The sequence below is a fragment of the Eutrigla gurnardus genome, assembly GCF_963514095.1.
Source record: "Eutrigla gurnardus genome assembly, chromosome: 12".
Lineage (NCBI taxonomy): Eukaryota > Metazoa > Chordata > Actinopteri > Perciformes > Triglidae > Eutrigla > Eutrigla gurnardus.
Genome location: NC_139926.1, coordinates 4,391,397 through 4,418,401, shown reverse-complemented (window position 1 = coordinate 4,418,401; position 27,005 = coordinate 4,391,397). Strand labels below are relative to the sequence as shown.

General features: G+C 41.5%; 1 protein-coding gene across 14 annotated transcripts in view; it reads left to right on the top strand.

Annotated features, from left to right (window-relative positions):
• LOC311021768 (mitogen-activated protein kinase kinase kinase kinase 4-like) overlaps window positions 1–27,005 on the top strand; it is a 109,812-nt gene that overhangs the window by 55,642 nt on the left and 27,165 nt on the right. For 6 of the 14 annotated variants that reach the window (XM_084022553.1, XM_084022555.1, XM_084022554.1 and 3 more), the window contains exons 4-18: window positions 3,552–3,677; window positions 5,765–5,875; window positions 5,997–6,087; window positions 7,210–7,340; window positions 8,318–8,372; window positions 8,718–8,796; window positions 8,876–9,051; window positions 9,381–9,453; window positions 10,489–10,699; window positions 11,884–12,045; window positions 12,813–12,899; window positions 14,496–14,786; window positions 17,139–17,294; window positions 23,285–23,563; window positions 25,963–26,072. In XM_084022553.1, the coding sequence (XP_083878679.1) occupies window positions 3,552–3,677; window positions 5,765–5,875; window positions 5,997–6,087; window positions 7,210–7,340; window positions 8,318–8,372; window positions 8,718–8,796; window positions 8,876–9,051; window positions 9,381–9,453; window positions 10,489–10,699; window positions 11,884–12,045; window positions 12,813–12,899; window positions 14,496–14,786; window positions 17,139–17,294; window positions 23,285–23,563; window positions 25,963–26,072 (2,138 nt within the window). The remainder of the gene's footprint in view (window positions 1–3,551; window positions 3,678–5,764; window positions 5,876–5,996; window positions 6,088–7,209; window positions 7,341–8,317; window positions 8,373–8,717; window positions 8,797–8,875; window positions 9,052–9,380; window positions 9,454–10,488; window positions 10,700–11,883; window positions 12,046–12,812; window positions 12,900–14,495; window positions 14,787–17,138; window positions 17,295–23,284; window positions 23,564–25,962; window positions 26,073–27,005) is intronic. The other 8 variants (XM_084022549.1, XM_084022557.1, XM_084022552.1 and 5 more) reach the window with 3 other exon arrangements.

Here is a 27,005-nt window from a genome sequence, read left to right as displayed (position 1 = left end):
CCCCCACACACCGCCCAGACGTCCAACTGCCTTATCGGACCACTCTCCGCCCACTCTGTTGCCTCTTGTCTGACCCGTTCGGCAGAAAAGTTGCGTTGTACACACCGCTTCGACGTGCTTCCGACACCACAGCAGCGTGCACGTTCTGCGCTTGCGCGAGATGCAATAAGGCTCCTTAACAGCGGGTGGCGCTAGTCTCGTGCCAGTACTCCAAAACAGGAAAACAGGAAATGACGGAACGGAGTGCAGATAAAAACAATGCACACACAGTCTTGGTTCAGTATTCGTTCGACTCGAGAAGACCTTTGTGGACTAAATACTTGGCATTTCTGGAAAGATGACTCTGGCTAGGGTGACACTCGCGTTGTGTGCTCTCTTTTACGAATACGTCGTGAAGTCGTGGATCGTCATTTCCGCCCCGCCCACACACCGCCATTGGATACTCTGATTCGCTAGCACACCGCCAATCAGAGTATCCAATGGCTCAGACGTCCAACAGCCCACCTCCTCAGACTTCCCATGCTCAGCAGTGTTGCCAGGTGTACGATAATTATCGTATTTGTACGATAATTTTGCCCTCTGTACGATGTACGATCAATAATCCCAAAAAAGACCAGAAATACGATAATTTCACCATTCCGTGAATGTGTGGTTGTAATCAGCCTGTCGCAACTGTCTGTCGGAGTTTTTTTGTGAATCTGAAGGCATCTGTTTCACGATTGGCTGGAAATTCCAGCCAATCGTGCTTTTCTAAATGTGAGCTACGAGTGACGTGTATGCGTTTGCCTCAGAACAACGGCTATGATTGGCTGAATAGTCCGCTGCGCCCGCCCCATGAGTGAGAAAGAAAAAAAATAAAAAAATTAAGAAGAAGCAGAGCCAGTCTGGAAGAAGAAGCACTGAAAATGAGTGAACATGTTAGACGCTATTCAACACTAGAGTGACTACAGCGTATCAATAGACTTGTTATTTTGGTTATGACGGGTGTACGATAATTTCCCTCAAAATACGATAATTTTATGTCTCTGGTACGATAATCCTACATTTCTCACCTGGCAACACTGATGCTCAGTCTGATCAGACAACGTCCGCGCGGCTCCGAAAGCTTCCGACGCAGCTGTACACACCAAACATATGTGTTCCCGACCTCGTCCGAGCCTCTCCAAACGCTTCAGACGTCCAACGGTTGGGCCGGTGTGTTCCTGCCTTTAAGTGTTTGGATAAGTCGGAGGTGTTTCCGCCGTTAGCCATGCATGTTTTAAACATCGTTTACACAGTGGTGCATCGGCGTTAACTGTTCGCCTTGCGCATTTGTTTTAAGCTAAAGTACGGCCATATCGCACTTCGCTGCGCTGGTTTGTCCGCAAGTTGTGGCGTGGTGACGGTTGTAGCAGCCATTCTCCTCTCCGTGCTCCCCCCCCCCCCCCCCCCTCTCTCTCTCTCTCTCTCTCTCTCTCTCTCTCTCTCTCTCTCTCTCTCTCTCTCTCTCTCTCTCTCTCTCTCTCCCCCTCCCTCCCTCTCCAACGTCTCTCTCTCCAAGCTTTCCTCCTGCTCCGTTTGTTGCTCCAGTCCACGCTGCTCGCTAACTTGCTAGCCGTTTCCTCCGGCTTGCTTGCTTTTTCTTTTTATCTCCCCAAGCTGCGGCTCGCTCCTCGTCCTCTCAGCTGTAGTTACAACGCGGTGACATCACGTGGCGAGTTCGCCGCGCTGTTGCGGGCGCTACCGGCGGCACTGCAAGTACCGGTCCCGTCCAAATGCAATATAGTACCGTTTTAAATGCCTCAGTACCCCGGTACCAAATTAGTACCGGTATACCGTCATGTACCGTAATCCCAGTCCACGCCTCGTGTCCTCCTCGTCTCCCACTCACGTCTTCTTCTCCTCCCTCTTTCCCACTTGCGCGGGTGGGCGAGACGGGAGGTGTGCCTGCGCGAGCCTGCGCGGTGCACGAAACTTGCAAAGTCCAGGCGGACACACCCCGTCGGCGTGGCGCAGGTGCGCTGCGCGCTGACTACGCCTAGTCTACGAAACTAGGGCCCTCAATCTCTAGTTTCAAGTCTTCTTCAATCCAGCATGATGTTTATTTAGTCAATGATGGTCCATTAAGTCAAACAGACCAGAAAGCAGGGGATGATTTAGGGCGGGGCTACCTTGTGATTGACAGGTCACTACCACGACGACATTTGGTCTGAATGTTGTCCATGTTTTTCTTACAACTTTAACTCTTTCATAGTTTGTTTTCACTTCATCAAAGTTGATTGTAAAAATTTTTGTCACCAAATAGCATTCGGTCAGTTGTTTAGCTCCACCCTCTCGTTTACACAAAACAAACATATGGCGTTGGCCAAAAACCAAGATGGCGGTGGCAAAAACCCAAGATGGAGCTAGCTAAAAACCAAGATAAAGATGACCAACAATCAAGTTGGCGATGGTTAAAATGCCAAACTCAAGCCGTCCCACAAACCAATGTGTGATGTCACGGTGACTCAGCTCACTTCCTGTACACATAGAATTGTTTTAGTTTGACTCATAATCCATGGATACTAATTACAAGTGCATAAAGAATGAAAATCCTCACATTTGAGACGTTGGACGTCAAAGATGTTTGGTGTTATTATTACACTGTTTACTGTCATTGATTTAAGAGTGGTACTTGATTGAATTAGCAGGATCTGATCTGGTCCTCAACGGCTCAATAACCTCAGAGGCTTATAGAACCTGGTTGCCTTGTAAATACAGGGAGGAAGTCAGTTTGAAGGGAGATACTTTAAACAGCCAATCATTTTCCAGACATTCAAACTGCAGTGTGTGTGTGTGTGTGTGTGTGTGTGTGTGTGTGTGTGTGTTTATGAAGTTCTTTCAAACGGTCGATGATATCTATCGGCAGTAAAAGAAAATGTAATTGACTCTGGAGGAGACATTAGTCGGAATATTCATGCGTGTGTTTAAGGCTTTAAAGCTTTGCTGGATACAGATGAGATAATTAAATGTTTTGCTGGGCTGTGTGTATTTATTTTTGGTATGCTGCAGTGTTATTTATGAGGCAATTTAAAATGAATGCTTACATTTTTACAAGCACTTAAAAGCAAATTATAACAGGATGGAGCACATTGCAAGCTCCATGGAGCTGGAGCTGGAGCATGTTTCTGGTTTGTCCAACGTGGGAATGGAAACTAGGACAGAAAACCTCTTTTCACCTGCAGACCAAAGAGCCTGGGTCTACAAGAACCGCTCAGGGATTTGCTCAACAAGGTGTCACTCTCAATAATGGCCCGGTTCCTTTTAAAGTGGCCCACTTCCTTCTAACAATCTGGTTGATTGGTTCAGCTTGTGGACTATATGTACCAACCAGTCATCCTCCTTTTGTCCTCAACAGTAACTGTTGTTTACCGTCAGAGTGTCTTAGTGTTGATTTTACATCCTTCCTTCCTCTGCGTCTCCAGTTTAAACAACCTCACCACAAGTATATATATTGTTTGTTCTAAATGAATAGCTTCCTCGTCATCTCACAGGTAACCAGAAGGTATTAACTCTCTCTCTGTGTCGTCTAGGATGAAGAGGAGGAAATTAAGCTGGAAATCAACATGCTGAAGAAATACTCCCACCACAGAAACATAGCCACCTACTATGGAGCCTTCATCAAGAAAAGTCCCCCGGGCCACGACGATCAGCTCTGGGTGAGTTTTATTTCCTCCATGAATAGTGATGGTGAAGTGTGACGGTGTGTTCGCACCAAGCAGGGCCATTTTTCAACTACATTTCAGAGCTCAATGAAACTAAAATTCACAAGCAACGAAAAAAAAGTGAAACTAGAAGAAAAACATTTTGAATCCAAAATGACTATAGAAAGCCACAAAATATAATAATGGTTTCTTCCGTGTCCCATGCTGCACTCCACCACCAATCAGGCCAGTCCATTTTCTGTATTTCTGCTGACGAACAAACAAACCAAGCTGAAATTATATCTGGGCAAACGGCGAAGTGGAAAGAAATTAGATTGCTTTAACATTAAAGCAGGAACATTTTTTTAAAACTGGACAGCTTCTGGACTAAACCTCTTTCTTCTAGTTCTTGCTTGAAGTGGATTTAACCAGGGTTTTTAATGGAGAAGTAACTTCAATAATGAGTTTTATTGTGTTCCTGAAACCTGGGATGGAATGAGGAAGGAATGAATTCCGCTGTATCAGCCAAATCCTACTGTGTTATTTTTAGCAAGTCATTCTTCTCTGACAGCAGTGACTGCAGGCTCAAGAGACTTTACAGACCAGCACTCAACAAGTCCAGATAAGGGTTTGGTCTGGTTCATTGGGTCCGTAAGCAGAGTTCACATGCCTGCACACATTATACATGCAAACAGGAAAAACACAAACTGTTGTATTGCCAAGTAGGTGTGCACGTACAATCAATTAATCTTGGTGCAACAATAAATATGGTGTAAAAGTCAAGAGATCTGAGAAAAACGTAATAATACATCTGTTTTTAAAGTTTTGTCCTGAATGTGAAACATATTAACCTGGGGATTTAATAGTATAATATAATATAACATAAGCATTTGGTCCTCAAACACAACAAGTCAAAGCTAAACAAGACGATTGAAACACACAAAGCAGAGAGTTGATGAAAGAGGGGAGAGGAAGGCAAACACACAGCAGGAGAGATTCCCAGCTGCTGGCAGGATTACCTGCCGTCCTGACCTGCAGAGGAGATCAGATCACAGCACCAGGACTGGAGGATCCTGCCTCCTCAAGCTTCCCTGTGTCTTCAGACGGGATGTGTTGTGTCATCTTCTCCTGTTCTACATCATTAGACTGTCTGCTAGAATAAACATGCACCCTCGTGTCGACATGTAAGACACGATGCACCACAGGCTTTGTGCCATTTTTTTTATAAATGATTGAGTTATTTATCAGGCAAAGCACCAAATGTTTCTTGTTGGCACCAGCTTCTTTTTATCTTATATATTAATATATATCATAACAATGGCTCGGGCAGAAACATTGTAGACCAAAGATACATTAATTAAAGCTATTTGTGTGTACGTATATATATATCACAATGTATGAATACTCTAGCTAGCTACGTTATTTAATTTGCATCCTGCATTCCTATATCAATGTTTTTGTTGAAGCTAATTTCCATTTATGTTAATGTATTATTAATATGAATAATTATTAATAAATATAATTCATATTTATAATATCACATTTCCCATCAGCCTATTCACCAGATCTTTCTATGTTTCAGTCCAGATCAAAGCAGGAGACTGTAGCTGCACTCACAATGACAGCGTCGTGTTTTATTGATGCTAAAGGGCTGCTTGTCGCTCCGTCAGCAGATGTTCTGAACTCTCAGTGGAGTTTCCTTTCTCCTCCCGAGCAGCAACGTGTCGCATGCAGCACACCGGCGTGTGTGTGTGTGTGTGTGTGTGTGTGTGTGTGTGTGTGTGTGTGTGTGTGTGTGTGTGTGTGTGTGTGTGTGTGTGTGTGTGTGTGTGTGTGTGTGTGTGTGTGTGTGTGTGTGTGTGTGTGTGTGTGTGTGTGTGTGTGTGTGTGTGTGTGTGTGTGTGTGTGTGTGTTGAAACCTCAGTTATAACGGCCCAAATATTAAAACATTGTCGTGTTAAAATCAGGCTCGGGCTCATAGTTCCAGGTAATGGGTCGGTCCAGGCTCAGACAGAACTGATAGTTTGGTCCTGATCTAAGCTCTAACTCTCAGAGTGATGATGGATGTCCAGTCTTCTCAGTGTCTCCGCTCTCTCCTCCAGCTGGTGATGGAGTTCTGTGGAGCCGGTTCCATCACAGACCTGGTCAAAAACACCAAAGGCAACACACTGAAGGAGGACTGGATCGCCTACATCTCCAGGGAGATCCTCAGGGTGAGTCAGGTCCACAGTAGAGGAGACCTCCTCATCCCCAGTGACCGGCAGACAGCACAGCGTCGCTGCGGTTGCTTCCATGTTCCTCATGGAAGTCGTTGTTGTTCTTGTGTCTCTGCAGGGATTGGCTCACCTGCATGCTCATCACGTCATCCACCGTGACATCAAGGGACAGAACGTACTGCTGACTGAGAACGCTGAAGTCAAGCTGGGTACGTGTGGAGTTTGTCAGGTTGAAAGAGTGCGTAGAGCTGGAGCGCAGCCCGGGCCGAGTCTGGAAGGCTGAGTCAGCACCGTGCTGCCGACTACAGCCTCTTCATTACCACGCTGTCATGTTGCATGTCATCCAGTCATGGGAATCCTCGTCAGCTATCTTTTCATCATCATGTTGCAAATGCTCATTATTGACAAATGTATTTATTTCAACAGCTGTATTCTACTAAATGTGTATCGATGTGAAATCGAAACCTCACGTTTAACTCTTCATCAGCAAATTCATGCAGAGAATAAACGTCATGGAATGTTATTTCATTTGACAAATTTCAAGTGTAAAATATTTTCCTAGCAGCTAAGGTCTCTGCTAACGGCTTCCTGATCGGTACTGAGCATGTGCAGCTCTCAGCAGAGTTGAGGAAGAAGTGAAATGCCTTGCTCATTAGCTTCCATCATCACTGTGGAAAAGACTTGTTCGCCTCCACTTAATGCTAATATCAAGTTCTTGTTCTATACTTTGAGAAAGTCCTGAAAGAAATTGTGATGCAAAAATACTTGAACGTGAAGTATAGAAACATTGGTGCCAATCAAACAAGACTTAATCTTTGTCCAGTTGCAATGTTATGTTATTTACAGGCCTTTTTATTATTGTTGTTTTTGGAATTTGACTCTCCTCAGTCTCTTTTTATTTCTCTACAATCTATGATTAGATAACTATATGTAATCCGATTTGGGACCTTGATTATTGCTGTCCTGTGACACAGAATAAACCACATGTCTCCACTGTGGCCACAATAACACTGTAGTCATCAAATACATGTGCAGGTTAAAATGAACCTTTTTTCCCCAATTTATTCTTTTTTACATTACATTTCATTATGTTATTTTATTTCTATTTCTGAGCATATTCATGTATTTTTTCTGTCATTCTCACTTATTTCTATCTATTTCTTTTTAATGACATGTTTAGTCTCCGTACAGAGCGGACTGAAGAAGCTCAGGGGCTGATGGACATTTATAATTCACTCTTTGGTTCTCAGCGTTTTATATTAACAAGGCTGTTAATGAGCGGTAAGTTGTTTGAACCAATAATCATTTATGTGACCTTTTTAATTTCCCAGTGGACTTTGGTGTGAGCGCTCAGTTGGACCGGACGGTGGGTCGAAGGAACACCTTCATCGGGACGCCCTATTGGATGGCTCCAGAGGTCATCGCTTGTGATGAAAACCCAGATGCTACCTACGACTACAGGGTGAGGAGCTGCATCTGCTGCTATACAATATATGCATTTCTAAAAGGGAAAGTGACAAATCTGTAAACGAAATGAAATGAAATTCAAAGCACTAGTTTGAACCGGTTCATCCGGGTCCACCCAGACAGGTTTGATGTGTTAACTGTGTTTCTGACCTTTCAGGGTTACAATGTTGTAACTCTGTGAATATCTGAAGCCTCTACTTATCTGTACACAATGAAATGGTCAGTGCAGCCAAATAACACATTAACTACAGACACATAGTTAAGGTTTTTTATTATAATTTATTACATTAGGGGAGCGGAAACATTAATTCTTGTGTGAATTAAGATTCTTATCATCTAAGATTCTTAATTGATTGACAACTTTCAAACATTTGTTATTAAAGATGAAAAGAATTATCTACTGAAAAAATGTTTCAAGCTTTATCAAAAGAATCACACAAAATAGTTTTGTTTGTTTGTTGAGTTGTTGAGAAACTTGAACTTGTAAGTTTTGAACTCATTGAGAAATACTGAAATCTCTTCAGTAAAAAGGTCTTATTTAGTGAGTAAATGTCTCCCTTTTCCTTAAAATTACTGGAATTAGTTGATGTAGATTTTAAAATCGAATCTAAAATAACTGATTCATCTTTTGCACGCTTAATTTGCCACACCACCTTTATTAGGGCTTTGGTAGCCTCACGTTCTGAATCCAGAATCCATCATGTGTTTTATTTTTATGATGTACTTCTATTTATTTACTATTGCTTTGTGTGTTTGTCTGGTGTGTTTGTTGTGCTGGCCACTGTTGTGCACTGAATTGCCCCTTGAGGGACATTAAAGCTTATTCAAATTCAAATCATGAGATACCCAGACGCCATAGGAGTGGCTGTGTGTTCAACCAGCTGACCAAATGTTAGATGTGATTCTTCCAAAGCTGCTCAGAAATGGAAGAGAGCAACTGAGAGGAACTTCTTTGTGTGTTGTGTCCTTCAGAGTGACCTGTGGTCCTGTGGCATCACGGCCATAGAGATGGCTGAGGGAGCTCCCCGTGAGTACACATCACATTCACTATTAGCTTTAGATATCTTATCATTGAAATTAAAAAAAATAAAGAAATAATATATTTCATATTATAAAATCATTGAAATAGTAACATAGACCATTTTTTTAAATAAATAATGTTTTATTGTTTTATAGTTTTTTGTTACTGCTGCAAACAGGACTAAAGATGATAGATTTATTAGTAAAAGAGGGATGTTTAATATTTCACATGAGTGTTGTTAATCTGACAGGACATTACATTTCTAACACTGAAAGCATGCTCACTACTGACTGACTCTATATTAGCATACATGATGACATGTATGTTTTCTCTCCCGTCTCTTGTGTCCAGCTCTATGTGACATGCATCCAATGAGAGCCCTCTTCCTCATCCCCAGAAACCCTCCTCCTCGACTCAAGTCCAAAAAATGGTGAGCTTTAGTTCTCAACCCGAATCCTCTCGGTCTGAAGTCTGTCCCAGAGGCGTCACGTCTGACTTTCACCCAACAGGTCGAAGAAGTTCTTCAGCTTCATCGAGGGCTGCCTGGTGAAGAACTACACTCAGCGTCCGCCCACCGAGCAGCTGCTCAAACACCCCTTCATCCGGGACCAGCCCAACGAGAGGCAGGTCCGCATCCAGCTCAAAGACCACATCGACCGCACCAAGAAGAAGAGGGGCGAGAAGGGTGAGTCCCCATGAGTCCATGCAAGTCCACAGTTCATTTGAGGATCTTTAACAGAATCTGGTTACTGCAAATGGTTTATTTTTGACAAGTTTTTAAATCAAACATACGATATATAGATTTAGTAATTTTCCCGATGGAAGTGTTTGTCATACAGAGTTGGAAATTTGAAAGTCTGACATTAATTTCTGTTTTAACCAATACTGGTTATGATAAATGTTATAATATTTGCCTTTTCTTTTCAAACCTGCCGGCAGGTTTTGGTTCAGAGTCACGAGTTTAAAGATTGTTACTTAACAGCTGTTCTTATTCTCTTTTCTTGCTGTCGTCAGATGAGACGGAGTATGAATACAGCGGCAGTGAAGAAGAGGAGGAAGAGGCATCTGAGCAAGAAGGAGAACCGAGGTAAGAATTAGGACTGTCGCGATAAGCAATAAATCAGTTAATCGCATGATAACTTTTAATGAGCTCGGTAACTTTGCCAGCCGCGATAATTTACATTTTTCCTTGCGTCTCACCACCAGAGAGTTTTCACTCCGGTGCATCACCCTCTAGCCCTCGTCACGTGTTGTGTCAGTTACCTGTCAGCACACAGTCTCTGTGTGGGGAGACGGACCCCTGGTGTAGCGTGTAGCATCGGAGCCCTGCTAGTAGCAAACACGCTAGTTGAGATTTGGAGTTTTAAAAAGATGGAACTGGTTTCAAAGCCAAACGCTACAGCTGGCGTGTGGAAACACTCCGGTTTCAAACAGAATGACCGCGGTGAACCACTCAACCTGAATGGTTGCATTTGTTCGAAAGCAATAGCAACTAATACAGAACCATGGCAACGGCAACCATGGCAATGGTTACCGTGGCAACCGTAACCATGGCGACCGTAACCATGGCAACCGTAGTCATGGCAACGGTGAACCACTCAACCTGGATGACCTGGTATGTTGCATTTGTTAGAAAACAATAGCAACTAAACGCCTTTTTTTAATATATATAAAACTTCTCGCTGAGGAGCTTCACCCTTGTCTCTCTCGACCTTGTTGTCTGTGTTGTCTGCTGGTGACTCCTGGTTATCGTGACAGGCCTAGTAAGAATATGTTATCACATTCTCTCTCTCTCTCTCTCTCTCTCTCTCTCTCTCCTTCTCTCTCTCTCTCTCTCTCTCTCTCTCTCTCTCTCTCTCCTTCTCTCTCTCTCTCTCTCTCTCCGTGCCTGCAAACCACTACATCTGTGTGGTCAGGCTGCACTGTGAACAAGCTAAGCATGATAACTTCTCCCTGTACAAAAGGGAAACCGCTGCCATGTAATCGTCATAGCAACAGAAAAAAGTGTGTGTGTGTGTGTGTTGGGAGACGGAGCTCAACAACAGCTTCCTGATGTTCTTGTGATTTTCTAACTTTACATAAATGTGACTTTAACATGTGGGATACCGCCTCCTCCCTGCAGCTCCATCGTCAACGTGCCGGGTGAGTCCACTTTGCGCCGCGACTTCATCCGGCTGCAGCAGGAGAACAAGGAGCGCTCGGAGGCGCTGCGCCGCCAGCAGCTCCTCCAGGAGCAGCAGCTCCGTGAGCAGGAGGAGTATAAGCGCCAACTACTGGCCGAGAGGCAGAAACGCATTGAGCAGCAGAAGGAGCAGAGGAGGCGGCTGGAGGAGGTGAGCAGCACACGACCCTCAGAAATGACTTCATAGCGTTGAGGTTTGGTTCCTACCGAGGTGGAAACCTCGTACAAGTCACGGCACATCGTTTTCACTCAGTCAGTTCTAAATCAAGCAGTCCAAGCTAAAGGACGGCTTTAGAATGGGTTTAAATGATGAGTATTTCACTATGATCCTGGCTAAAATGAATGAGATGCATGATATAATCCTGAAAATCACTTTATCTTACATTTAGTCAAGAAACACATTTGTATTGCCTCACAGATAGAAGACATCTTTGTCAGAATATCAGAAAGGACAATTAAAAAAATAACAATTACAAATTTGAATCAGATAAATTACTGTAGCTGTGGATTAATCACCAATCTGTATATTGTTGTGGGAACAGAAAGGTAAATGACAGAAGCAGTGTATGCACCAGAATCTGAAGCCTCTACATATGGGATGCACCAAGTACAAGTACTTACATTTCAGTTCTTGCGAATAACGAGTACTGATACTAGTACTTAATAATACCATTAGAGATCTAACAATAACTTTGAAGATATTCAACCTTGTGTTTTCCTGATACAAACAGCAGAGTTTGAAGTAGATATTAATAATTAACTGTTTAACCTGCTGTCAGTTACACAGTTCAAAGAAATATTAAAGATAAAAAAAGCTCAGAGACTCAGAGGGGCAGCTTGTCACTGAAAGGAGAATAGTGCTGGTCCACCTTAAACCTCTCCAATGTTGCTTACTGTAGTTAAGATTATAATATGGCTGTAGCCTAAAACAATTTGTGATGTTTCTAAATTCAGTATTAGTAATGGTAATGAGCTGTCATCATTGCCTAATATCAAAATAAAATATATACATTTTTATGCATGTTTTCATTTATGGAAATACCCCAAATGAACACTGTAAACAGACTAGTTGATTACTATATGCAAATGATTTATTTATAATGGAATGGTTCTGGTTGTTGATCCTCATACGCATTTAGTTATTGTAACTGTGATCACTATAATCGCTTTCCACTGTAATGAAAACAATTGTAACTAATATAAACATTATAAATGATAAAAAAATAAAAATGTAAATCCTATATAATACAACTGTAGAATTGCATAAAATGCAGTAAGCAGTTATTAAAAGACCAAAGAACGAATTCCAAACTAGAAAACCTTGATACATTTCAGCAACAACGGCGGGAGCGCGAGATGAGGAGGCAGCAGGAGCGTGAGCAGCGTCGACGTGAGCAAGAGGAGAAGAGACGCGTCGAGGAGATGGAGCGACGCCGCAAAGAGGAGGAAGAGCGCCGGAGGGTCGAGGAGGAGAAGAGGAGGGCCGACCGAGAACAGGTAGGAGCAGAGAAAAACACGGGGGGGGGGGGGGGGATTTCACCAAACTATATTCACTGTATCTAGCAAGACATGTCGGCTGGTTTACTTCAGCTGGGTGAACCCAAAATACACTATTTAGTTGTGAATTTATATCAATAACCAGATAAAAAGGATGTTGAAATAACTCATAATGATGGTGATCAGTAAAAAGTCTAAAGTCATGCTTTGTTCATTCTGTCTGTAAGATGACAAGCTAACTACTTTTAAAATGCTTGTTTTCTGAATGGAGTTTGGTTGGTGGGTGCTAGGCTATGCTAACATTGTAGCTGCTCCATCAACACTCCAAATAAGGTCATCTAGACATAAATACAGCAGAGACCTTGTTGTTTGGACCACAGACAGTCTCTGGTTTCTCCACATGGTCTGGTCTGGTCTCTGGACTAATGTGAGCTACTATCTAGACCTCTGGGGGACCACAGACAGTCTCTGGTTTCTCCACATAGTCTGGTCTGGTCTCTGGACTAATGTGAGCTACTATCTAGACCTCTGGGGGACCACAGACAGTCTCTGGTTTCTCCACATAGTCTGGTCTGGTCTCTGGACTAATGTGAGCTACTATCTAGACCTCTGGGGGACCACAGACAGTCTCTGGTTTCTCCACATAGTCTGGTCTGGTCTCTGGACTAATGTGAGCTACTATCTAGACCTCTGGGGGACCACAGACAGTCTCTGGTTTCTCCACATAGTCTGGTCTGGTCTCTAATGTGACTGTGTTTGATTGACAGGAGTACATCCGCCGTCAGTTGGAGGAGGAGCAGAGGCACCTGGAGATCCTGCAGCAGCAGCTGCTCCATGAACAGGCCATGCTGCTGGTGAGTCTACATCCCTTTCATAGTTTGGTTCTTTCTGAGTACTGCACCAGATTCTCCTCTCCTTCCTTCTGTTTCTTTCTCTCTCAGCTCTCTAATTCTTCAATATTTCCTTCATGTTGTTTCCATCAGTTTCTGTGACCCAAGAGTTTGTTTTTTTAAAGTTTCCTGACCGTTAAGATTCAAAACCTAGGTACTTATTATTCCTGATTGACTTTTCCTTCCAATGTGAACTGAACGGTACTAACTCATGACTTTTGTAGATCTGCGGAGAGCAGTAAACGGTTGAGGTTTAAAGAGTATTCTCAGGGTTATTTCAGGGGAGATCGGGATGTTTAACAGGACCGTTATTGACGGCGATGTTGTCACGAGGAAACAAGTCATCCAACTGGAAGAGAGGGTTTCCCCTGTTGTTCTCCCAGATGTTTATATGATTTGATGTTTTTCATTTTAACGGATCCTGCTCCCCTGGGGGGCGAAAGGATACTGAAATAATGACAGGATATGACCACTCATATCCCCGTTTCCAGGCTCCACTCATCACTTCATCCCGGGCTTCATCTTTAGCATGACAAAAACAAGTTTCCTTTACATCATGATTGGCTTTCACACTTGGAAACCGTTAAAGCTGATTTAGACCAGACAAGAAAAAAACAAGAAGATCTCATACATCTCCTTTAACAAGCGCTTACTATTTAAGATGTGGCTTCTGGCAGAGCACAAGAATCAAAAGTCATAAAAATCATTACTCTTTAAATGGTTCAGTGGTTTGACTTTAACCTAAGTTAACGGCTTTAACAGATGTGCAGTTGGACTCTCTGGACTCAAGCTTGCGGTTTGTTTCGTTTGTTTTAGGGGGTCAAACTTTATGCATTATATAAAAAAACAGGTTATTAATATGTAGTTGGGACTTTTTTAACTTGAGCGAGTGGAGAAATGGCTCTCTAGAGAAATAATGTAACATTTCTAAGAAACGATCAAAAACAAAACACATCGACTGTAACTCAAAGCTGAAATATTGGATCCACGAGAAGAAAAGGCCCTGATGTGTTCATGATTTTGATCATTGAGTCTTAGACCAAGCATGAAGAAAAGAAGACCATTGAGATTTATGCCCAAATGACGAGCTTAAGGTTGAACTTTCAGTGTTTTGTTTCCTCCTATGGCACGCGTTGGCACTTATAGTCTTCCGTACAAAAAAGGCCTGTTTTCACTTCTATTGATGTAACTGTTCTAGCTTTTTTCACAGTAAATCGCAAAGATTCACAAGGATGAAATAAATTACAAATCTGAGATGTCCCACAAAAAAGAAACCACACACGACCCTCCCTCCCTAATGATTTCCATACAGTCCCGTAGCTGCAGTCAGGCTCTGCAGCTCATGATGAGGCTTACAGTTGACCACATCAGACGTTTGGAAAACGAGCTGTAATGCTGAACCTTGCAGAAAGAAGAACATGTTTTCATAGCTATTTCTCACATGAAGATCAGGTGGATTTGCAGTAGGTATGAATGTTCGGGGATCCCACAACTGAACGGAATAAATAATAATAAAAAACAACAGTGCAACTTGCCCAACATATCCCTTCCTGTACTCAGGAGTATAAATGGCGGGAGCTTGAGGAGCAGCGCCAAGCCCAGAAGCTCCAGATGCAGCTGCAGCAGGAGCAGGCCTACCTGCTGTCCCTCCAGCAGAAGCAGAGTCTGGACAGTAAAACAGTCCAGCAGCAGAGCACCAAACCCCCGCAGAGCCCTGAAGCAGATACAACAGAGCAGAGCAGTGACTCTGAACAGACGAGTCAAAGTCACAGTCTGCAGAAAATGACAGAACCCAAGCTACCCGTTGCTGACCTGCAAGGCTCCGCCCCTCACTCTGAGCCAATCAGAGAGGTGAACCCTGGCAGCCCGTCTCTCTGACTGCTGTAGAACGCTTCCTTTGCTTGTGTGTGCTCACACGGGGATGGCTAGCTGCTGGTGTGGGATGCTGGACGCTTTGTAGATGAGCCAAATGACTAGAATTTAATCATGTCTGTGTCTAAGTCTAATGATTTAACAGGTCCATGATGCACGTAACTTCCATTAACAGAGAACAATTAATTCAAATTTGAATCCAATTTAAAAGCATCACAAATATTTACCTTTTAAAACTACATTAGCAACATATTAAGTAACTCTGTTCAGTCCATATAGCTCCAATACATTATTAGTAATCAATACGGGCTGTTTTTCAGATTTGATTCTTAAATCGGACAGAGCTTGAAAAGCCAGTGTGTATGGAGGACTAAACCTGCCATTATAATATTGAAATTATTCAATGACTAAATCAATAAAATAACAAAGAAAGGAATATAGAAACAAAAGCCTGAACCATCACATAATATGCAGGTTAATGTGAAAATAAATGAATATACACAAAAATAGAAAGAATAAATAGGTAAAATGTATTCATTAATTGGACAATTTTTTGTATTAATTAGTAGGAAAAAAATACCAATGTTATTAATAAAAGTCTGGGTGAAAAAGGCAGACCGATTCATTTTGAAAATGTTAACAAGCACGAAATACAATGAGAATGTGCTGAAATACTATTTCCAATGTTTATTGTAAACACAACAATACTATAGGAAAGTGTTCCACTACTCCTTGTTGAGGTGGCTGACACGTTTCTGACTCCAGTTTTGGCTTCCCATGTTATCTCTGGCCACGCCTCCTTCCTGAAAACACTCCCATATCAGTTTGTTTCCTCCTGACTGAAGCGCTGTGAAGGAAGAAGAGTTCGCTGTGACCTGAACGCCTCCTGCTCCTGAAATCAGCCTCCCTGTTGTCTTTGGCAGCATAATATAACGAGCCACCTCATTAGTCCTCAGTGTGACCCCCCTCTCTGTTTGGCCTCCTGCTGTTGCCATTTACCACTTGGTCCAGGAGGAAAAGAGGAAAATGCTGTTTGCATTTCTTTTGATCGTTGACCTCGTCCCGGTGATACAGAAAACAAACTTGAGCAGCAGACGCTGTTTGAAGTGTTCAGCAGGTCAAACAGGTTCAAACAGTAATCCTGCTTTATTACAGTTTGGGGTCTATTCTCATAGTTTGGCCGTTGTTAAAATTCTTCCCACCTAAATGCTGTTCAAATATTTTACTTATAGTGATCAAGTCATCCGCTTACAGGGTTCATTTAGTAAAAAAAAAAAACTAGTCATTTTTAATGAAAAACAAACAAACTTAACTCCCATGATACTTTGCATCACTCTAACACGTGGTAAGTAACATTCGGTAAATAGCGAAGTTGCTTACTTACTTTATATTCATGTTACAAATATATAAATGTCAATTATACGGTTCAGTTCAGTAATCAATCATCATTATCCTTTTCTAGTGATCAAATTGACCCAGACAGATGTGATCACTAGAGGAGGTTTCACTTTAATGTACGTTTAACAATGTAATCACCAATTATTTTTCTTTACTCCCATGATGCTTTGCCTCGTCTGGCTTGTCGCCGTGTTTGAAACAGTTGATAACATTTAGAAATAAGCAAAGCTTTCCTTTTGACTACTTAAGTATATTACACAAATGTCAATTATATGGTAATCTGCATGATAAATAAATTATAATGATTCAATTCTAAATACATTTTTATAAAACTACTTGCGTCACATGGAACACTGACATCAGTGTCCTGGATGAATTTAATATTTAGGAAGTGACTAATGAATGGGATTGATTCTTCAGCTCAGTGTTGCACTCCATTCAACCAACAACAATGAGCTACTCTCAGTCGACATGCTAAAGGATGATTTTTAGTCATAAGTGCTTTTCAAAAAAAGAATAAGACAAAACAAACTAGATGCTGAGAGATGTTTATTTGTTGAGTAGTGAAAGTCATTTTCACAAACACGCCCTTAGTTGTACCTGTGAGTCGGTGTCTTGGACCTTGGTGTGTGTCCTAACCTCAATGTTTTTCTCCATGTTAAAAATGCATGAGACTCTTTGCTGGTCGTGGTTGTTGTCCTGCTAGCAGAGATGTGGGAATATTGTGATGACAATAACACTGCTGCCCGTGAGGAAGAGCTTTGTTGTGCCTTCATCAGCAAAAGACTTTCTGGTGTGTTTGTAACGTCTCTGCTCTGCGGTGGGAAACTAACAAAGTGCCTAATGACTCGTGTCTCCACACACATGGAGCCGTACTCTCATACCGCTGCTAATGCTGCTCTGCTTCATTTGTGTGTGTCTGTCCTTCCTTAGGCGGATGAGCGATACCGGAAGAACATCCAGGGTTCTCCTCAGGCAGCTCAGACCAAACCGCAGCAGCCCCCGGTGCCACCGCGCTCGGAGTCTTCCTACCCCAACGGGAACGCGGCATCTGAGGCGCCTGCCATGCACCGGCCTGTGGAACCGCAGGTAACCCTCGGCCTCCTCAATCATTGCTTGGTCTTTACTCTCACAGCTCTACTACACAGCCAGCAGCTTGAGTCTGGTCCGCTTGGTCACGAGTTAGAGTCTGCTGATACATTTTCTTTCCTAGGAGTTAGCTGCGTCGTAGCTTGTTGGGCTCATCGAGGCACTAAGATCACACCAAGACACGTCACAACAATATATATATATATATAGATATATAGATATATAGATATATAGATATATTACGCATATATTTTATGCGTGTCTAAACACCGCTAGAAATGCGGCACAAGAGAGTAGCACCTGCCATGCACACATGCACCGGAGCAAAACAGTGGTTTCTGGTGAACTGGTGTATTGACAAACGTACATAAAAATACCTGGAGGCGCCCTGAGACTCCAAATGTGTTTGTTGAATCAAATCAACAGAGACTAGACTGAGGCTCGGTGGGAGCATCACTCTAAAGCTCCTCAAACTTAGAAGCGAACAAATATATATGACATGTTTACCAGTTGATTAATATAATTTATGACAATTATTTCTGGGACAGTTTGCTGCAATAGTAGTTATCATGACAAGCCCGTGTGTCAGACGACATGGTGAGGCGACTGTTCACACCAGAATCCAGATGGATCCAGATCCAGTAAGGGTGCCGCTATGCTGTTTGTGTTCATCAGATCCACCCGTCGTTCCTCCACAAGCCAAATATGGTCACTTCCTTCACTGGTTGCAATAATGCAAGATGGAGACGGCCAAAATCCACAAATCCATGGTAGTGTCACCATGACTACGTCCACTTCTTACATACAACCGCTGGTTGAAACAGGAGGCAGGCTGGTTGAGTGTCACACACCGTGGTTGTCTTTTCCCTGGGTTTTAAACCTGACATGGTTCCTATGTGAATTGGAGGCTCATTTCCTGCCAGCATGGCCTTGCTCACAGTGAATGAATTCATGGTGCTCTCCATTACTTGGCAGCATTCCCTGCTAACCTCGAAAAAATGCCAATTTCTTAGGGAAACAAAAAAAACGGCTTTGTAGCTTTACCTTCATGTGCCCTCCCAACTCCACTGACTCTGGATGGTACCTGTCTATTTGCATTTAATACCTTTTTTCCATCATAATCTCAAGGTTCTCTCTTTCAGGTGATTTCGAAACACTTGAGTCTATCAGACTTATTGATATGTGAAATGTGTCACTCGTCGTGTCATTTCCTCTCTCCTGGATTGTGTCTTTGGCTCGATTCTTTCAGGTTGTTTCCTCTGGATCTTGTTGAACTTCTCTGAGCTCTTGTCAACTTCATGGTTGCAGTCAGTTCTATACAATCCACCCATTTTTAAATATGTAACCTGTGAAACTGTATTGCATCTCCAAGTTGAAGAGTAACCAAGTGAAGTGCCTCTAGCCTGGAAATTTAAAAAAGAAAATGCCTCTCAAACATGAAAAATCAGATGTCAGATGTAATATTAGTAGTTGTAATATTAGCAGGAGTGATATTAGCAGTTGTAGTAATATTTGTAGTTGTAATATTAGCAGTAGTAGTATTAGCAATAGTAATATTAGCAGCAGTAGTAGTATTATTAGCAGTAGTAATATTAGCAGTAGTAGTAGTATTAGCAATAGTAATATTAGCAGTAGTAGTATTATTAGCAGTAGTAATATTAGCAGTAATAGTATTATTAGCAGTAGTAATATTAGCAGTAGTATTAGCAGTAGTAATATTAGCAGTAATAGTATTATTAGCAGTAGTAATATTAGCAGTATTATTAGCAGTAGTAATATTAGCAGTAGTAGTAGTATTAGCAGTAGTAATATTAGCAGTAGTATTAACAGTAGTAGTCCATGGGAACAGGCACAGCCTGGTTCTGTCCCATAGACCAGACAGCAGTGAATAATGAGCAGCATCACAGCAGCAGGTGGAGACAAACACGGCGCTCCATCATCAGGTCGGGTCGCAGTCAGTCAGGTAGAATCACCTGACAAGAAGCACAGCCAGACTCTGAACTAAACACCCAGCATACAATGTTTACAGTGGTTTGGGGGTTTAGTGGCTCTTTAATGAGTTCCTTTTCATATTAGAGCTTTTCATGACACCACTGAGCCAATGGGTTGTTTGTGTAAATTGTCTTTTTTTTCACCTGAAAGAAATTGTCCTGAACTTTTGTGGAATGAAAATGAAACGATCACAGCCTTGATTATATACTCTTCTCCTGTGATTAACTCTTTGATTGACAGGTCGTCCTCCCACTCGTCAAAGCAAACAAAAACTCTTTCACCAAATGTGGATTTATTTCAGTCACTTTCCTCCCCGAGTGTGTGTGTGAACGTGAGTGTGTGTTTGGTGGTATTTCGGTGGCATTTGTACGCGCTTCTGCACATACTTTACCTCCTCAGCAGGTGATTAAAAACATCCATAATTCATTGGCACCCAGATTTGCAGCAGGGGGACTCACACAGCATTAGTCATCTTCCCAGTGAAGGATTCAACCCACTAAGCACAAATAATCCCAGTTCATTGAAGTCAATCTGTTTGGAATATGTCACACAGATTAAATCATTGGAAAAGGGATGCTGCAACTTTGTAAAATGGAGTGGATAATGTAAATCACTGGTGCGTTATTAATAATAGCATAATGTTAAAAGTGGATTCATTAGTTTGGGTTTTACATACACACACACACACACACTGTACTTAACTGCACTGAATCTAACCTAGATAGGTTCATTTCTGAGGTCTTCATTCGAGCTAATTAAATGAAAATGAAATCTGCAGTTTAAACTTCATTTCCAAGTGACAGGAAGCAGTTGTGAAGTATTCTCTGTTCAGACTGGATCTGCTTGAGGTTCCGTTTAAACAAATAAAGCTGCTCGGGTAGAGTCAGAGGATGATAGTTCAGGTGAAAGACACCAAGTCACAAGCTTTGCATGCTTTATTGACCCATATGTGTTTCTGCCTGCCAGTGTTCGTGCCTTGTTAACATCATCTCCATGCTTGGTTCTGATGCTGAGACTCCCTGTTGTCCAGCCTCAGTTGCATAACGGAAACTGGACAAATACTGAGACGCCTCTCCTTCATTCAAATTAAACATTTCAACTTACATATAGTTAAGATTTGTAAAGATTGCCTGGGGAATGTCGTAACGTGCTTCTTCTGAACTCTAAATATTTCTACAGGGATACAACGTGTATTCTTTTCCTTTCTCATTAATATGTAGGAGATCTCAGGCCGGGACGCACAAACAAGGATTCATTTTAAATCACGATTTCACTTTAAATCATTTTGCACCAATCTTTGAACATATCTTTAAATCAAGAAAAGATTACATTTAAACATCTCGTTAAACCTCTGTTTATTTTTTACTCCCAACACCCTAAATGTAAATGTAAATGTCAGTGACTTAAACTTGCATTCTCTCTGCTGGCCATCAGGGGGCGACTCCTCCAGTTGCATGGGAGTCTATGAGAAAATGACTTCCTGATTTATTATCTCAGTAAACATTGTAAACATGAGTTTATTGTCTCAATCTCTAACACAAGTTAACAGTTCCCCCCTATTGTATAGCTAACTTGCTAAGTCCCAACATCGACTAATTTATTATGTATTTATTTTAGTTTAGTTTGGGTACCAAGTATAGATATTGATTTAACTGTTTGATTTTTGTTTAACCATGGATTTTAATAACCTGAGAGTAGTTTTTAACTGCTTGATTTTAAATATGTATTTACTAGTTTTCCTAAACTCTGATTAGAACTAATCCCTGTTGGTGCACCTCGACCTTTGACTCTTAAATGTAATTAGTTATTATTATGCATTATTGTGATTATATTCTTATCACTACCATATTCCTATTAATTATTCTGAACATTTTGAATACATAAATAACATACAGCATAACCAAACCAGAGAATAAGTCTCACTTCATTTGTCTCAGGATCCACTCAGCTTCATGGTTCCATTCACTGTCTGTACTTTTTCTTTTTCTTATTCAACATTTTGTTTTACTTCTTGTGTTACTCTCAGAAATCCAAAGTATGACATTATATCTATTGTTGCTCAGGCTGCACCTTTTTGTGCAAAATAAGTTCTTAAAATATGGTAGCAATGGCTTCCTTCATGGCCTCCTCTCTGTTCTCCATTAATGTGCAGCCTCAGTGACAACAGGTACAACATGTATTTACTTTTATTCCTGCTGTTGCACTCTAACAATGTGGGTTCTTTAGGGGCTTTGCTACAAACTGGAGCCATACCTTCCAACTATGTGCCACCCAAGTTCTTCAGGTTTCCCTCCAATCAAACAAAACAGCAGCAGATTTCACCTCCTCTCTATAGTCTGAGCAAAAAATAAGATGGTAAACCAGCTGCTCTGGTGTTGAGCTGAACCACAGTTTAACCTCATGGTTTGATCTTCTACCAGGTCTTTAAATTGGGTTTAAATGGCCAGAATATTAACCAGAAAGATAAGAGTTTCTATTGAACACATGGACATGGAACACGTTTTACATGCCGGCCTCATATCTGAGTAATGTTTATATAAAAGTCACAACGGCAACCTTACTGACCTCTAAGATTTCCATCCTCCCTCACCTTCAACATGGAACAAGTCTGAATTTAATGCTGTCAGATTAATGTAAAGCCTGCAGCAGTTAATAAACTTAAATACACTGCAAGAGATTAAATGCACGTCTCGTTCTTAACTATAATCTTCAGCCATGCCAACTGCAGGGCTGATATGAAGAAAACACTTGATGCAGCATGTCAGTAAATAGGAATTAGGCCCAACGTAGTGTTGTGTTAGTCTATGCCCATGCACAGTTGGACGCAATGCAAAAAAAGGGAAGCATAATTCACTGACTAAGAAAATGTACTTATGGATTCACTAATGAGTGCGGGAGCAGGCAGTGGTTGTTAAATAAATGACTACTTCACCCAGAAAATGTCCATCTGTATGTCAGTCACTCAGCGAGGGTGGCCTTTAACTCTTGATGTTTTTCTCTGATGCCTCCACAATGACCCAAGAATCAAAAAATGGATATCATTTTGCTGTTGTGGCCCCCATTTACTTACATTTACATTTAGGGCATTTAGTGGACGCTTTTGTCTAAAGCGACTTACAATAATTTACTTCAATTCATCAAGACCTTTCTCCATTTTTCGATTCTTTGTTCACCGTGGAGGCATGAGAGAATTTAACACAGGGTGAGTAATTAATGTACAAATGAACATAATGTGGGTGAAGTATTCCTTCCCAACATATTTTTTAATATCCATCACTCATGCAGCCTGTGAGAAGATTACTTCATTACTTTCCATTTAATTATTTAATTTATATAGCACTTTTCTAAACCCAAAGACGCTTAAAAAAATGCCATGCCAAACACAAATCATGGTTTAGCTTTAAATATGAGAAGGTAAAATGCAACAAATGAACTTGATTATGTTTAGGTAGCAAAAGTGCATGGTTCACATGAGACATCAACATCAGTCTCCTGAGTGGAAGACTTGTGTTTTTTCACTCCTCCCTATACTTCAGTCGACTCATTTGGCATGATACGTCACAGCAAACGCAATTCACAACATAATATGTTCCCCTGGAAACCTAATTTACAATGTACTCTCATTGTGTGGGAACATCATTTTTCAGAGACCAGGCTGCTTTTACACACCTGGTGTCACACATCGTACCAGCATTGTGGCTGTGTCTCTAACATTGCTGTCATTTTTGAATGAAGCTCATTTTGAATGAAAAAAGATTACCTCACGTTAACGGATGGGTGAAGCCAGTAATGCTAAATATTGTCTGAAAGGGATAATATTAGAGCTGCTGTCTGTTGTCCTGAAGCAGTTAAGGAGGGGTTCCTCAAGGAACCGCTTTAGGCCCTGTATGACTCCAATTTGACAAACCCAGAAGATACCCAGAAGGCCCTATCCTTCTTAGAGTGCACTGCATGCAGACTGACCCGACCTCCCCCAATGTGTTTTTGTTGTCTATAAGGTCCGTTCCCATCTGGCTGCTTTAAAGAGCAGCGGCAGCGTGGCCTCATCCTCCACTGTCACGCCGCCCGCTGTGTCACGGCCGCACTCCTTCAGCGAGCCACTCGTCCCTAGCTTTGAAAACCTTCGCAACAGCCAGGACCCCCACCAACACCATCACCCTCCTACTTCATCACCATCCTCCTCATCATCAACGCCTGCACGCACTGACCCACAACCCCAACCCCAGCATAGGCCATCGCCCCATGAACCGGCCCCTTCAAAGGAGGTCCCGCCCAGGGTAAGGACAGGAAGAAAGACCCCAGAGGTAGTCTGGCAGGCGTAGTAAACCTGATTCCCAAGAGATCCCCATCTTGAATTGTTTAATTCATTACTTGAATCGCTTCCCACCCTCTGCCTGATTCTATAAGCTATCAATTATTCATTTATTGGATTTTTTTGTGTTGCAGAAAAAAGCTTGTATGGGAATTATAGGTTTAATTAAATCCATATTGCATTAACAGTTTTCTTAAATGAGCAGGTCTGAGAAAATCCCATATTGTCCTGAAGATATTCCTCCGGATAACGTGAATCTCCAGAGAAATTTAAATGCCAGGATGTGAATGAGTGTTGGCATAAAGAGAGATAGCTTGCTTTTACTGTGATAGATTGCTGCAGGAATGAGTTGCGAAACCCAGACATGAGTCATTTTTTCACTTCGGGTCCTCTCCGCTCAAAATGTTTTTTTAATGTGTTTTTGGTTAGATCCGCAAGCTGAAGAGGTTGTAGTGTTTTGTTCAACGATATAAAATCAGTCAGCAAATACCCCTGTGGTGAATTTTAACATGTCTTTAAAAAGCGGTTACTTAAGGCTAAATGAAACGTCATCACTAGAACACTAGTCTGCCTTTAGTTTAGTTTTGGCTAGTTGAAGTCATGTGACTGTGGTAGAGTTCCTTAATTGCCTTTATGACATTTTTACTTCTGACTATTGCTTTAGAAAACCATTAACATGTTTTTTTATCTGTGAGGATTATCTTGCTGAACAAAATGTGTGAGTATCATACATAGTTGTTTGCCGCAGAGTATTTTCTGCAATAATCCAGAATCCAGTGAGCTTTTTGTCGAGGGAACCAGGGCTATGCTAACTTCCTGTTAGCCTAAAAAAATATGTCATCCTTGCAGCACTCTATATGTACAACAACAATCAGTCAGGTTGGTCATGGTACTGTGACCCTGCTGAACACTGGGACATTTAGCATTTTTCTGTACGACCACAAAAGGACATAAAAATAACTGCAGAAGTAGAGAAAAATAAGCAAGGAAGTGGAGAGAGGTCACATTTAGAAAACAGTTTTTTCCCACCTGAACATATAGCATATTGGATGCTATGGATAAGTATAGGAAAGACAGGAAAGCTATGTGGTAAAACCCATAAATGTGGGTAGTCAGAATCCAAAAGAGCACGAGAGATCTAAATTCAGTCCACAGAGCCAAAGTTAATGGCCCACCAGAAAATGAAACCCTCCGTTATAAACAGAACTACTGCCAAGCCAAACCACGGCCCTGTCAAGACTTACTGTAAATGTATAGAACATAGTTTCAATATAATGTATACCATCATGTCTAACATCAGTTAATCAAGTCATTTCAGTCTTTAAATATAGGAGAAGCATGTTACCAAGCACGGATTGACCTTCCATTAATATCAGTCCACATCCTCTCCATTTTGCAGAAATAATGCCTGTTTATGTTTTTCTAAATTATATTGGCTGCTTTGACTTCTCTTCTGCACTGCTGTGTTGAGCTATGAATGCCAGCAAATGTGACATATTGGCTTTACTGAATGTACATGTGAGTCTGTAAGGGGGAAAGCTATGACAAGGTGTGACCAGTGACCAGCGGTGTCATAGTAATTGTTTTGTAGTGGTGCTCTGGGACGTGGTATGTGGAGATGAGCAGTTTAGTTGGTGGAGGAGGATCAGATAGAACATTTTCTAGGTCTGCAGTTTCACTTTGCACAATTTGATAAGACACAGTGTCCTTATAGGTGAAAGTGCAGCCATATAAGACATCCACAGCTCATAATTAGCAGTTATTAAATGAATATACACAATTCAATTGAATTTGAACTGGGCCCACAATATTGCCTTGTGGGATGCCACTCGTTTTACCTGTTAGAGTAGACAATATTCGTATTGCTACTTTGTGTGCCCAAACAAAATTTACTGGGAGCTGAATCAGTCTAGGGCTCTAACACAAGACACTTGGGAGCGTCACATTCTTCGGATTTTGCTGGAAAAAGACCGTTACATGGAAATCAGTCCACAGGCATTATAGGCATCCAAGAAAGTTGTGGAAAGTCATCTTTTAAGTTACATTACAAAATGTTCCACGTTGGCAATACAAAGTGATTAATGCATTATGCAAGTACATTACTTCACATAGTACCTTTTAAGAATAGTTAGTTGCATCAGCAGTGTTGCTGCCTTATTTTATGTTTCTATGTTTAATATGGATTGTAAGCTTAAACAGTTTGCCACTACTTCTTGATGGTCAACCGGAGCTGCTGTGACGTGAAGCCTCTACCGAAGGTTTTATGATTGAGGGTCGCAGTATGTTTAATGTATTCGCTGCACTTTCAAGCCCATTCATGCACCGTGTTCACGTGTGAGCTGGTCACTGTCTTTATCACAAAAGGTTCCTGTAAGGACTACATCAAGGTCCCCGGTGTTGTCAAGGCGAGACTCGCCTCATCACCATGGCAACCCCTCACACGGCAGCCATGCTGTGCAACGCCCCACTGCCAGGTAAACTGACATTACCCCTCCGATTTTGAGTGTTTTCTTTTGAAATTCAGATGAAGTTTATATGTTGTAACATGCCTGATATGTGTGAATATATTTCTGTTGAATCTGTTGGATTTTTTTTACCTTTTTTTTTTTAAAGGTAATATAAAACTGTGGGAGATACAAAACTAGTATTTTTGAAATATCTTATTAAATATATTAATTTGTTTATATACCTAATTAATAAATGTGCTCTGTAACAACATGTAACGTTTGCATCAAGTTACAGATGAAAAATAGGTCTATTGGAGGAGAATGGGGCCCAGAATATTGCCTTGTGGTACTCCATTGGTTGTATCTCTAAAGGAGAATATATCAGTGCAGCTACATCGTGTTTCCAGAGAACATTTGGTCAGTTAGGGCTCTGACACAAATGAGATTTTAAGGAACTAAAGCTCCATAGTGTCAAGTTTTCAAAGTCATTTGCAGCCTTCAGGAGAACAAGTGCTGTGATGCTGCTGTTTTCACCTACATGATTAAGAAGACTTTCTCCAAGACCCTAGAAACAACCACTTGTTTAAAGATGTGTCCACCACACACAGGGTTGTGTCTGTACAACCGGTGCACCCAGTGCCTTCACTGTCTGTGCTGCTGTCGTTTATGGAGTTGTGTGTGGGTGGCTTTATGCAATAATGCGAGCTGTCTGACCTTGATACCTCTTTCCTTCTGTGTGAACATCTGTGTTCACAAGCCAATAAACCAAACCAATAAATGAGATTGTCTGTATGTTATCTCTAACCCTGAAGTGCTGTATTTTATTTCATCTAAAAAACAACGGTTTGTTCTTACTGTACTATTCATTATTTAGCATAGTATTATACCTCATCATGGACTTATAATATAATATCTATTGGCCTTTGAAGCCAAATATCCTGTTATCTGTTAATCATATTG